We start from the raw sequence: 14,885 nt of genomic DNA, 5'->3' as shown, positions 1-14,885 counted from the left end.
AAAAAAAAAATTGAAATATTCTCTTCTTCCAAGAAAATTTGAAAATATCCCTTCCAAATATCCAGCAAAGAAAATTTTTAATTAAGTTTCATTAATTAAATATTTTCTTTAAATAAATTTAATTTAAAAAAGAAGTTTTCCTTTAATTAAATTTTCCTGGCCGGCTCCTGTTGGAAGTAAATTCAAGGAATATTCTCCTAATACATTCCTTTTTTCCTGTTCCTCTCGGTATCCAGTAAAGGCAGCCTCCTTTCCTTTGGGAGCTAATAATGTCCTTTCCAACACCAGCTAAGCACTGATTGGCAAGTCTCCAACGGAAATCGCGAACTTGGCAGCAATCCTGAACCCTTTGCCGCGAACCTTCCTGTTAGCGCCGCGATCCACGAACAGCAACAGTGCTTCTGAGTCCGCGAACTCGTTCCTTCCGTAGAACGCCACGATCCTTCGCTCCTTCCCGCGTCGGACAACTCCCCAGCAGCTTATGTCGCGATCCCTCACGTGATCTGCTTCCCGCAAATCTCCGCGCGATCCGCTTCCTCGAGCTGCGATCGAGAGTCCTGCCGCGAACTCCCTCTCCTTCGACAGATATCGCGGAGTCCGAGAACCTTCGCTCTGATTCGTAAAACCTCACCGCCGAACTTCTTCCTGCACCGTCGAACTTCTTCCTGCACCGCCGATGAAAATTTTCTTCCCCTCGAACCTTGTCTCTGATACCACTTGTTGAGAAAATTAGGGCGAAGAAAACAGTAACGACACAAATCCAGAAGAACACAGAGATTTAACGAGGTTCGGCAAAGATGCCTACGTCCTCGGGAGCAGAGCGACGAGTTCCTTTCAATATTCAGAAAAGGGTTACAGAATAGAGGGATACCTCTTGGGGTTACTAACAGGCCTATTTATAACCCCAGGAGTAAACCTTAGGCACAATATGTAATTACAACATTACCCCTGTACCAAACCGCGGGGATTTGCCCCCGCACCCCAACCCACGTAACTTCCCAATTTGGACAGATTCTTCCGCTCCGCTTCGATCCAGCGTCTGTCCCGATATGGTGTATGAGCCATACCATAACACTATTTATAAGAAGCATAAATCTTATGTCGGCAATCAGGGAGGCGGAAAGCTTCACGCGGGAAGCTTCCCGTAGTTCCGCTTGCGACACAGAGTGGGACGCGGAGAGGAGTGCGGGACGCGTGAGGCGCGATGCGGATACGGGAAGAAGGAACATACTTCTTATCCAACAATTCTCCCACTTGAAGACTGAGACACTTGACTGTTTCACCTGCTAGTTGCATCATCTGCTGGCTGTATCGACCTCTTTTTCTTAAACATGATATTCTCTCCCTTTGCAACTCAAAACATCTATCTTCAGCTAGAAGACCAACTGAAGTCGAGCACAACTTTAATTTCTCAATAGTAACTCCCTTAGTCAATATATCAGTAGGGTTCTTGCTTCCACAAATTTTCTTAAGTAGCAATTGTTCGTCTCCAACAAGAATCGAATGAAGCGATACTTGATCTGAATGTGCTTAGTCCTGAATTGAAAAACTGAATCCTGACAAAGACTATGACACTCTGACTATCATTGTGGAGAGTGCCTTTCTGAGCCTTCTTACCCAATTCTCCCAATAAGCTCTGCAGCCATATCATCTCCTTAGCAGCCTCTGATACAACGACATACTCAGCTTCTATAGTGGCCAGAGAAATTATATTATGTAGATTTGAGTCTCTTGACACTGCAGTACCACCAAGAGTATAAACATAACATGTAGTACTATTCCTAATGTCAATGTCTCCAGCTAAATCTGTATCAACATAGCCTTGTACTTCTAGGCTCTTTCCTGAGAAACATAAAAGAGCGTCTTAGATACCTCAGGATCCACTTCACAGTTTCCCAATGTTCATTCCCTAGGTTATCATATCTACTCACAACTCCCACTACATAGACAATATCCGGTCTGGTGCAGACCATGACATACATGAGTGAGCTAATAGCTGAAGCTTAAGGAACCTTACTCGTGTAATCTTGTTCCTCGTTTGTCTTAGGAGACTGATTTTTGCTGAGTCTGAAGTAACTGCCTAAAGGTGTGCCAATTGACTTGGCCTTATCCATATTGAACCTGCTAAGCACTTTTTTCACATATTCAGCCTGTGAAAGTCTCAACGTGCATCTGACTCGGCCTCTAACAATTCTCATGCTAAGGATTTGCTTTGCCGCTCCCAAATCCTTCATTGCAAAGTGCTCTGACATCTGATTTTTCAGATTATTGATCTCATCAATGCTGACTCGTGCAATAAGCATATTATCCATATACAACAAAAGGATGATATAAGATTTGTCAAAATACCTGACATAACAATAATGATATTCCTGAAATATGCTATACCCTGCATTGAGCATGAATTTATCAAACTTTTCTGTACCACTATCTGAGAGCTTGCTTCAGACCATATAAGCTCTCATTCAGTTTGCAAACTGAATCTTATTTTTATTGTACCACGAACCCCTCAGGCTGGTGTATATAGATGTCTTCTTCAAGATCTCCATGAAGAAAAACCATATTTACGTCTAACTGCTCAAGAAATAGATTTTCGGTAGCAATCATAGCCTGCACCATTCTGATGGTTGTGAGTTTAACTACAGGAGAAAAGATCTCAGAATAGTCAATGCCCTGCTTTTGTTGAAAGCCTTTTACAACAAGTCTGATCTTGTACCTTTTACTGCCATCAAGCTCAGTCTTCACCCGGTACGCTCACTTGTTGTGCAATGCCTTCTTTCCTGGTGTTAGTTTTATCAACTCTCATGTCTGATTTCCCAGCAGAGAATCCATCTCTTTATTTATGTTCAGCTCTCACTTGCTTGAATTTTTATCTGCCAAAGTTTCTTCATAGCTCTGTGGTTCCCCATTGTCTGTCAGCAAGATATAGTTCAAAGTTGATGAGTAATGCTGCGGTGAACGCCTGCTCTTGACTGACCTACGAGCGACGGCTGAAGTAGTGAATGACTTTGAATCTAACTACGGAATGGGTGCCCCAGATCCATTCTCCTTGTCATTCTCTTATGTGCTCTGCACTGTGACTTATGGTAAATCGTCAAATCTAACGAACTCTGATTCTTGAGAAGCTACTTGAGAATTTGTACTAGCCTTATCCTTGTACATCATTTTCTCATTAAATATCACATTTCTGCTTCTGATAATCTTCCGATATCTTTCGATCTTGATCATCCCATAAACAATAGTCAAATGCTTGCCAATGAAATAACATTTAATAACATTTATTTGACTTAGCCTCAAACTTGCTACGTGCATCAGGATTGATTAGAACATAAGAAAGATAACCAAAAGTCTTAAGATAAGAAAATTTGACCTCTTTGCTGCTCCATACCTCCTTAGGTAATTTACAGTCTAATGAGACGGATGACCCTCTGTTGATCAAGTAAACTATAGTGCTGGTCACATCTGCCGAGAATCAAATCACGAATATCATCGTATTTCAGCTTAGTTTTACCTGTAAAGTTGCTAACTGCTATTCTCATGACTTTCCAGCTATTTGACAATGAAGTCAACAATATTAACGCACATATCTCATTGTCAAAATCAATTTTAACAGACGACAATTGATTTGTGTTGGTGTTAAAATCATTCAGATGTTGAATAACAAACACACATTCAACTATCTTCAGGTTGAATAACTTTTTCATCAAGTGCACCGTGTTATTCGTCGATGACTTTTCATACATACCTGATAGGGTCTCCATAAGATCTGCTGTTATTTTCTCTTTTATGACGTTGTTGGCAACGAATCTTGATAGGTTTAATCGAATAACCACCAGAAACTGTCAATTAAACAGATTTTAATCAGCCTCTTCCATCTTCTCCCGTCGCTTTCCCAGTAATGGAAGATGAAGTTTCTTCCCATATAGATAGTCCTCTATTTGTATCCTCTAGTAGCCAAAATTCGTACCATCGAACTTCTCGATCCCTGAAACCTTCACTTCGTCTCCGGTCACCATTCTTCCTTAGATCTGAAACCACAACTTTGATACAAATTGTTGTGAAAAATAATGACAATAAAGCGAAAAATGGAACAAAAAATTCGCACAAAAAATAATAGACACAAATTTACGTGGTTTGACAATTTGTCTACTTCCACGGAGCTACAAAGGATTTTATTACTTCGAGGGATTACACCATCAAATATTTCGACGTTTACAAGAAATCTATATTTCTCTTTCTCTCTCTACCTCTTCTTTCCTTCTTTCTCTCCTCTCTCTCTCTCTACCTCCAGGTGAAAGAAGAAAAAACTAAAGAACTTAATTTGCTACAGAAAGGAGGTGGTTTTTGGGATGTTCCTCATGGGTCTAAATTCTGCCTATTTATAAGAAGCAGAAAATCTTGTCTCGACAACCAGGGAGGTGGGAAGCTTCGCCTGATTCCGCGTGCGATGCGGAGCGGAACACGGTTGGCAAGAGGCGTGCTCGGAGAGGAGCACCGCGTGAGGAGCGGCGAGGAGAGGAGCACCGCGTGAGGCGCGACGCTGAGAGGAGCGCGAGATGCGTGAGGCGCGATGCAGATAGGGGAAGAAGGAACAAGCCCCATATCCAACACAAATTTGGTTGAGATAGTTTAAAATGAGAATGGATTTATTATTCTCAAAATATCCTCATGGTATTTTTTTATGGACCAACTCTCATCTTTTTTCATCAAAATAAGTTTGGGAAGAAGTGTAAGGGCCTTAAAACCTCTCACCACAACAAAAGTGCTCATTTACCCCATGCTTTTATGGAATCTCATTGTTTTAGCTACTATATTCTCCCTCTGCTTTCATCTTTCTCCTTTATCTTGTTATTACTTTATTCTTCACTTCACTTACATTATTTTTCATGTTGTAATCACTCAAATGTTCGACATGATTACGGTTTGGATGAATCCAAATAAGTCAATTTTAAAACAAAATTGTCATTTCCATAAAATATGAATTTCAATACTTAAATATCTAAAATTAATGTTATGAATGATGAGAAGAGTTTAGATTGACAATTTTAAACGAGAGAAGAAAAGGAAATTAGTGATTTAGTTTATTTATGTAATGTGAAAATTTAAGAAATGAGATTAAATTTATAATTCATCTATTTATGGCTCATTTTAGTGCTTTAATACGTTATTTTTCTCTTTACTATTATTTTTATGCATAAAGCATCTAAATTTCAATACCATTTTATTTCTAACTCCATGGTAGGGTTTAAATAGTGGTGGTTTCAAAGTTTTCTTATCTTTTAGAGTGGTTGAATCCCTTGATAGCGTGGGTCTACCGACTCGATTGAGCGGTTGGTAGTTGAATAACTGGTTCAGACCATGCTTCTTCAGCATGTCGCTTTGATCATCCGAATATCATCCTTAGTTGTTTGATTGCTTTGAGATTCGTGCTAGCAGTTTTGGCGTAACTTATCTGTTCCCTGAGTTTTCTGCTCCTTGATAGTGACATTTGCATAAGGACAGGGAGACTGTTAAACAATCAACAACACCAAAATTGAGAAAATTGATTTGATAATCGACTTCCCTTGGGATTCCGTGCCCAGTGAGCCCTATAAATATGAAAATGGGGTTGGCATTTACATCCTTTGCTACCAATTTTCCATAGATAACTAAGGTATGGTCTACGGTACGAGCCAAAGCGAGGTGGACCTGAACTTCTAGCCATGGCAGACTATCGAATCCCTGCCACTATAAAGAAGAAAAATGTCACAAGGGAAGAGAAACAGTTGAGACCCAAACCTGCGTTGGCCGATCAAGCTGACACATCTGAGGCTTCTGAGGCGCAGATGCCGAAAAAACCTCGTCAGTGAGGCTTGACTCCTGGGGTTAATGCAAATGTGATTGCTGAGGTCCCCCAGAGTCCGATTGCCGAGGGCTTTGAGGTCATTGGAGAGGGGCCTATGACAGCCACCGACCATTTTCCGTTGCCACCACAGAAAATTGAAGCTACCATGTTGTGAGGGGGAGACGCGATTGTAATGAAACTTTCTTCAATGGATCGATTTTTGAGTATGTAAGAATTACTTTCATTGTTGCTCGTTTTTAGATGAAACGGTCGGGTCGAATGATCGTGATGACGATGGGCCATCGAAAGATGCTGTCGAATCTGCTCTTGCTGTTGCAGCTGAGCTACAAAGCACGATCACCCCTCTCCCTTCATAGTATGAGGCTAGAGGGCATTAATCGTTCAATCTCTTGCTCACAGTCGGTCCCACTCTGTTGACCTCGCTTGGAGATTCTGGTGGCCCCCGACAGGAGCAGTATGTCTGGCAGTAGCTTCCTCCCAGAATGCAGAGCGGTAAAAGAGCTCCGACAGACCTTCGACGGGAGCTGTTGGAGGTTCTACTGAGGACCTAATGCGAGAATTGTCGGCCCTTTTGACGACCATAGATTTAGAGGTGGCCACCCTGCAAACGGAAGTCACTGCTTCAAAAAGTGAGTTGGCAAAGGTGTTGTTCAAGCTTGAAGCACTTTGAGTTGACTGTCCTGAATAAGTTCCAGCGCGATGTTGACTGTGTGTAGATCAACTCAGGTAGGTGGAGAGTTGGTCGTCCGAAGGTTGACTCAGAAGGGGTATGTCCTGACTGAGACCTTGGAAGACTCGTTTGTAAACACTTCATTCAGGATCTGTAATAATGTCTTTTGTAATAAAATGATATTTAATTAAACGTCAAAGGACATTTGATGTGACACTTATCATTGCACGATGCCCCGTTTTATGTGTCTGCTCTATAAATAAGGTGAGAGAGCACTTTTTATCCTTTAAGCATTTTTGATCTCTTTCTCTATGCCAAGTTCTCCAACCCGGATGAGTTCTCTGCTTTGATTCCAGACAAGTCCGAAGGGCCCCCGAAGAGGCGAAAACTATTAGCAGCAAAGAAAAATTGACCACCTGCTAGGACTTGGCTCAAGGATGATATGTAATTTTCTCATAATCAAAAGAAAATACATTTGTAACTCATTTTAGTCGATGAAAAAAAAAGCTCGTTAGTTTTTTTGCTTATTGCAACTCATTTTGCTTACGATTCTTTTTACGCGTGTGTTCATCTTGTGAGTTTGTCACCATAGTTGGTCGGTGGGGATCCCTCATTCAACCTGTTCGATTAGATTGTAGCCCCCGCTGGTACTCACACCTGAGGGGACCCTTATGAAATGTTGTGGTTCTTGTCGCTGGTGTTCGTTTCGGTCACCCCCAAGGCTAAATCTAGAAGTTCAAGAAGCGTATATTTTCACGCTGGCCGATTGTTAATTTTAAAAGTTCAAGTCCTTGATTAAATAATAAAGTATATTTACAAGCTCTTTTTCCTTCCTTTTTTTTGATCGACCAGAGTGGACGACTAACATGTCTGAAAATTACCTATTTTTTATATACATTTGATGCTCTTTTTTAATGATATTGCATTTTTAAGAAAAGTATTTTGCATGTTTTTTGTTTCAACTACAAGAGTTGGTATTCTGAAAAAAATGGAACAAAAATAGTGCAATTTGGAGTCAAATTGAGCAAGAAAGAACATTCTGACCTGACACATTTTGATATGTTTTTCTATGTTCAATCTCCTTTACATTTATCATATATTTTTCAATGGAATTAAACTTTAAAAAAAAAAGTTATTTTCATATTTATCTTGTAGGTATAACACTTGGAGCGGAAACGGGACGGGACGAAATAGAGCGAAACGATGCGAAGCGGGTTTGCGGCCACCAGGGTGGCACCTAGGCGCCAGAAATGATGCCAAAACGGCGCTAGCCTCGCCAAAACGGCTCATGAGCGCCCTAAATAATTGTGGACGGGTTCTAGACGCCCCAAGGAGTTTTGGCACTTGGGAAGACACTTGTTGACATTTCAAACTCTTAGAACTTCCAAGAACATCCAAAGGTTTTGGATATGATAGAAGATGTAGATTTCTACATTTTCTAGAGAAATTGGTGAGGGATTTTGAGAGATATTTGAAAGAAATTATAGAAACTTTGTGTGCATCAGTAGAAGCCTTTGTTGGAAGGATTTTCATATTTCTTACAGAGGAAAAAACTAATTATTGTGTTCTTCATTATCATATAATTGTTATAAACACTTTTCTAGTGAATTTGTTTTGTTTTAAATGAATTTTCTGTTGTGTTTTCTCCATGCTTGGTGAGTAGTTTACCTTACTCTTTTGCCTTGTGATGAGATTTAATCATGTGGGGATTATAATGGTTTAAAAATTTCTTTTATTCCAAAATTGTGATGGTATTTTTACCAGTTTTTAATTTACTTTACAAACTGATCACTTGTAATGTTAAAATTCATTACGAAATATAATGACCAAGGAAGACTATGATTTCACCCTACTAGTGAGTACTACACTAATCCTTGGATGAAGGGGATGTCACGTATAAAGGGGAGTGCAAATAGATAGGGAGATAAGTTTTGATGGGCATAGAATTGATGATTCTAAAGTGATAGACTAAAACCTTTATCAATTTGGTCTTAGTTCAGAGTCTAAGTCCCTGATTGGTCCTATAGAGAGGGCACAGTGGGTAATCTGGAAGTGAGAGACTAGAATCTACTTAGCACAACCATACAATCAGGAACTTAACTTTAGCTTAGCCAATGTTCATTATGCACTCGGGAGAGGGTAAAGAATGTTTATGCTTATATTTGTCACAAAACCATATTTTAACCAATAAACATTCAATTCCAACACAGATTATGACCTCATTGCAAGGGGAAAGGGAATTTTTATAATTTAAGAACTTTTCAAAATTTATCCATTCTCTTTAAATTAGATCTTTATTTAATTTAGTTAACTTTAATTTTATAGTAAACTAGTGAATTTAAGAAAACCAAACTTTTTGGAATTCCAAACTAAGACTTAATAGTAGTAAATTAGAATTTATTCTACTGGATTTCTTAGCTCGCTTCTCTATGGGATCGATATAGAGGTTTTATTGAAAGTCATGTATTATTTGAAACGTGTGTAGATCACATAGTGTGTGAAATATAAATCAATTCTATGTTCTATATCATATTCATTTTGCACACTCGCCGCCAAAGGAAATTGGGTCAAGTTTTTGGTATGGAAACTAAATAACCGCATAATTGCGGGTTGGGCCAAATTGTCCACCCCAAAGTGGAATTTTAGGGATGTTCCTCAAAGAGGACTCTTAGAATTGCTTGCCCTGGATTGGAATCTTAAAGTTGTACACACCTTGCGGGGCTTACCTCTTCCAGCTATTAATACTGTGATTTGGGAACAGGACGATCGTTTACGCACCCCCTCGTGGAGCATGTCACTTTTGGGTCTCATAGACCTCTGACGATCGTTAAAGACCTCGTTGCTATGAGTTAACATTATAAATTGGACCCTCGCGGAGCTTGTCGTTGCCGGGTGCCAATATGTCTCATAGGATTATGGCGATCGATAAACACCTCTTGCGGAGCTTGTCGTTGTTAGGCATTAACATTGTGATTTGGGCATAGGACGATTGTTTAGGCACCACTCACGGAAATTGTTGTTGTCAGGTGTTAACTTTGTGATTTGGGAACAGGATGATCGTTTATGCACTCTCCATAGTGATAATCAGAACGTAATATTCTTTGTCAGGCATCCAACATTTCAATTCAGAACTAAGCACATTCAGATCAGGTATCACTTCTTTCGATCATTGCTAGAGGATGAACAATTGTTACTTAAGAAGATATGTGAAAGGAAGAACCCTGCGGATATGTTGACTAATGTTGTTACACTTGAGAAACTAAAGTTGTACTCAACTTTAGTTGGTTTTCCAAATGGGAGATTTTTTGAGTATTGTGGTTCCTGTTGACAGTTTCCTCTGTTTGGCGGTTATTCAAATTTTTTATTCTTTCCTCTATTAAAGGATCTCGCCTGTGTTTTTTTTGTTTTTTGGATCTCGCCTACTCTTCTTCCCGTAAACGGAATCACGCCCTTCTCCTCATTCGCGTCTATAAGAGAATACCCTCTCACTGCACTATGATGTGTCGCTCTCTCTCTCCAGTTCGAAGGGAGAAGGAGTCACAGGTGGTTGAGCCTATGGAAATCTCTCAGTTTTTGCGTGAAGAAGATTTCAATGAAGAGACCTTACATAAATACCCTCAATTTGATGAATCTTAGTTTGTTAATTTTATAGTTTGTGATCTCCATTATTTTGTGATGTTATCTTCTATTTGTCAATCTTTTTTGAGAGTTGAAGGATATGAGCTTAATTTTCTCCATACTGCATGTGATACCTGGGGCCTAACTCATGGGAAGTTATGATATGTCTAAAAGTTGGTTTCTCATATTAATGAGCATAATTCTTGTATACAATATTTTAGGTCAACCATTGAATAAAAGGTTGTGGATTATCAGAAATAGTTTCTAATTGATTGCACCAAACAATCACATGCTAGAAAATTCACCACGGTAGAACAAAAATTTTAAATCTAAATGTTACACTAAAATTCCACCCACAAATAAATTAAAGAAAAGAATATAAGTGATACTAAAACTTTGATGTGAAAATTTGAACAAAATTTTAGATATTTAAACACCCTAAAAATGCAACTATGTATCTCAAAAAATGATTTATAGCGACTTTTAAGTTACAATTTGCATCAGCCATAAGATGATCCAGCTAAAAGAGTTGATCATAGCTATTCTAAATAGAGAATATGCAAGTTTAAAGTTAACATACAATGATACAAACATATATTCAATATCATGCTTTTGGATACCATAAAAAAGGATTGCATAAAGATTCAGTTGCATCCCTCATCACATATGTAAATCATCACATGTAACCAAAGATTGTATCTCGTTTCCATCATGTAATATATCTTATGATATTTAGTAAAGAAAGCAATCAATTCAAAACCTTCACATCAAGACAAATCGCACTTGCACACTTTGTTAATATCTATAGTCTTTCCAAGATCAATTATTAGCCATAGAATGGACAAATTATATGCTTTCGCTGCAAAATCAGCAGAAATGATGCGAAATGCTTTAAATTTGCATTCAAACCCAAAAAATTGGCATCTGACAGCATATATTAATCCTCCTAAAAGTAAAAGGAAATCAACCTAACAAAATCAAATTTATTGATATACCGGAAGTCAATGATACTGATTTGTATTAAAGGAATTATCAATGAAACATAAATGTGACCATGATTTATGTTCCACGATGGAATTAAGTGAGAGTATGAGAAATACATTTTGAGTATAGATGAATATACTATAGTGTTTGAATGAATTTGAAAAAATAGTTATTACTTATGGCTTAAATAAGCATAGAAGTTGTGTTGTGATGACGCGTAAGGGCAAATGGTCTTTATTAGCCTGAGTGCAATTTAGTAATTTAATATTTATTTTGTTTAGCGTAAATAGGATTAATATACTTAGTGTTGGGATTATGTAAATTATTATTGTGAGTATTAGGGTTAAGATTTGGGAGAAATTTCCTACCTCTCGAATTGTAGGAAGTGTGAGAGATAGTATGTCTCTCGAACTGTTTATTTTATATATTTGTGTCCTATCAAATTGGTATCTGAGCAATAAAATAAAAAAGTTGGTATCATAGTAGAAAAAGCGTGAGCAATAAAGTTGTTACTCACAATAGCTAGAAAAAGGAAGATGGATCATAGCTTGGAAAATGAAGACATGATCATGAACGCGATATAGAGGCGTCGAGACGGGAGCACCCTTTTAGACCGAGCCTCATGGATAAAGTCGCGGCAGTCGCATGGGATCACGACTACAGAAGGATTGCATCAATCCTTCAGACCGAGCCTCATGTCTGTGTGACCCAAATCGTGATTGGAGCTAGAGGGGAAGCAACAACGGGAACGATGTCTCTACTGTGACCAAACTTTGTGCTACAGTTGCAACTCTACAAGAAGTCAACGCGGGATCATGGCCTACATAGATAGAAACTTTTGCCTTTCTTCTCTTTCCACGATGTCCTAACAATACAATAGTGATTTGAGCTTGCTAGGAAGATGGATGGATTGTGATGTCTCCTTAAGGCAGGACTCGAGCTAGCTGGGAACTTTTGAATCACGGGTCTCCTCCCATGTTATTGAAGATTAGGGTGAGAACAGGGTAGCGAGCTTGAGATCTGGCATGCCTTAGTCGTGATACAATAGTTATTATGGTGATATGGGAAGTCGAGGGCAAATCAGAACTTGCGATCTTGTGGTATAAACACAACCTAGACAATGTGGGAAGCCTTCGACAAGATTTCAATATACTGTAATGGTGGTCAAAAAAGCTGAGGCTTTAGAGGAAAAAAAAAAGAAAAAAAAGACGAGACACATCCGATCTGAAAAAATATTAATGATTCTCATCCACAGTGGGGCGATTGGAGTTGAGATTCACAATTCTAGAAGAAATGATGAAGAAGATCATGAAGAGTCACACAAAACCTCCTTTGCTCGCCACTAGATCAATCAACTGCGCTGAAACAAATGTGAGCAGCAGCAACCAGAATAATTTACATGACATCAAGGCAGTGTCACAGCTTTAAGCAGATTGGGAGCCGTGGTATTGAATGAAGGAATTGGGATTCGAGCAGCAATATGTGAATGGAATTGCACGACATCTTCAAGTTTGAGATGAGCAACAGTATTCAGATCGAAACAACGTGCAATTCGAGGATGAAGAAGATCGCTTCGAAGGACTTTGGTCTGGGATGAGAAACATGATGGGTGGGACCCCGATGAAGGGTTGTATCCATTGAATTAGTGCTTCAAAAGCCTTCTAAGTGGAAGAAGTTTCAAAAGTAATGATGGAAACGAAATAGGTGGACACAAGCAAGGGAGCTCGTAAGGGTTTAATTTGAACACTACTGAGTGTTCAGGTGGGAGAAAAGATGATTGTGCTTTGCGATGATCCCAATTTATGCAAGATATTGGTGACTTTGAGAGTTATGATGAGCACGATTCAGGATGCAAGGCTGAGATTTGTGATCGAGTTGCATAACTTAGAAGAGGCACATGATACAAATTTAATAGAGATTCTCGATATCAATAAGATACCAGAATAGTTGCTTAGGGTGGTAGTGTTCTTCCAGATTGACTTGAAGCAGGGTGTCATCAGATTCGGATGTTGTCAAAGGATGAGCACAAGACGATAGAATCACTAAGAGTTTTTGATTAAATGAAACAATTTGTCAGATAATGACACCCCATGAATACTTACCTCTCAAATTATAGATGTTTATCCTTTATTTCTATATATTATTATAATATTTACTTTAAAAAAGCAAAATATTTATACCCTACTTTCTATAGAGAAACCCATTGGTTTGCCTCACAGAAACAGGTACAACAATAAATCCCCAGCATAAGTCAACATTTTTGTAGGAAATGTCGTTTGTACAAGCACATCTCTGGTAAAGAGAAAGGGACACAGACTCTTGCTAAGAATTAAGCTTAAGAAAAAAATGGCACAGAAAAATCAAGATGCTCGAGTAAACTCAAATCCAACCAAATTTCAACCATGCTTTATAAGTTGGGCAAAAAAATGAAATATATTAAAGGTTTCTACAATATATGGAAAATACATGCAAACGTCAGAAAACACAGCAGCAACAAATAAAGCAAACCCATAATAATCCACAAATAAACCAACTCAATTAGGCCTGGGAGTAGCCCACTCAACTCTGAGAATGAGATTATCATAACCATACCCATTCAGCTTATTAATGGCCTTCTCCGCATCCTCTCGGTGGACGAAGTTTACAAACCCAAACCCTCTGCTCACCGAAGTTTTCTGATCCACAGCAACATAAACACGGCTCACCGGACCGAAGGTGCGGAAAAGTTCGTGAAGGTCGGGCTCCCTTGTGTCCTCAGAAAGATTCGTAACACGCACCGAATTCTCGTCATTTCTGCGCCTCATCTCGGTGCCGCTCCTATCAGCACCTGCTCTCATGCCTGGAGGAACATAGGTCGACTTGCCGGCAGCACCTGTAGAAGTTTCTGCTGTTGGAGGTTTGTCGATGTAGGTATCGGTTGGCTGGGCCAGATCCTTGTAAGGACATTTTGAAGTCCAATGATCACCCTTTTTGCCGCATGTCCTGCAGACCATGAGGACAGCCCCAGCTTTCACCATGGACGCGAGTGGGTCTCCGGAGGACTTGTGTTCTTCCACTTTGCTACCTGCATTTTGAGATAATTCCATGAGCATATGAAAATTTTTCAAGCACTTTAATTAAGCAAGATTTGCATGCATACCATACCGCTCAATTCTTATGTATTCACACATCAAACACAAACATCAAATCTTATCTCTATGCCACCTTATTTATGCATAAAAGGGAGTATTTCACTCTTTAATAGCTAAAATAGTGATATTATTTTTGTGATATAAAAGACTTGAGTGGTATAAATGAAAAAGGTAAATTTAGATGTTAGTTGTGTAAATACGTAGGAATTGGGTGCTATGCATGTAAATTAAGTGAAAATGGGCATTTCGGCATTTTAAATAGCTCCATAAGAAAATACTTGCACAGGTTCACAACAATCATGGGAAAAAATACCTACAAAGAAATATCTCATGAACTTCGTTGGTCAATAGATTAATTTGATCACGAAGTTTTATTATGAAAATTATGGGGTCAGTTTGACTTTATCTTTTTCAAAATTAAAATTTTTTAAAAAATGTCCTTCCGAAGCGGGCAACGGGATTTCAATTCCGATGACCGACAGCTTCTTACGGGCAAACTCCACACCAAAAATAGTGCCGACATATGTCTTTCTATGTTCGATCACTTTTACATTTATCATATATTTTTGAATGAAATTATACTTTAAAGAAAAATTATTTTCATATTTATCTTGTAGGTATAACACTTGGAGCGGTT

The 14,885-nt window shown here is 38.8% G+C and overlaps 2 protein-coding genes across 2 annotated transcripts in view; one reads left to right on the top strand and one right to left on the bottom strand.

The window, feature by feature from the left end:
• LOC110024058 (probable calcium-binding protein CML31) overlaps positions 1 to 14,885 on the top strand; it is a 35,372-nt gene that overhangs the window by 5,509 nt on the left and 14,978 nt on the right. The gene's annotated exons all lie outside the window — the stretch shown is intronic.
• LOC110024057 (eukaryotic translation initiation factor 3 subunit G-like) lies at positions 13,502 to 14,224 on the bottom strand. The gene has a single exon (XM_020723788.1). The coding sequence runs from the start codon at positions 14,207 to 14,209 to the stop codon at positions 13,652 to 13,654; it is 558 nt and encodes a 185-aa protein (XP_020579447.1). The 5' UTR covers positions 14,210 to 14,224; the 3' UTR covers positions 13,502 to 13,651.

The sequence above is a fragment of the Phalaenopsis equestris genome, unplaced genomic scaffold, assembly GCF_001263595.1.
Source record: "Phalaenopsis equestris unplaced genomic scaffold, ASM126359v1 Scaffold000240, whole genome shotgun sequence".
NCBI classification, from domain to species: Eukaryota; Viridiplantae; Streptophyta; class Magnoliopsida; order Asparagales; family Orchidaceae; genus Phalaenopsis; species Phalaenopsis equestris.
This window is presented reverse-complemented; position numbering and strand designations above follow the sequence as displayed.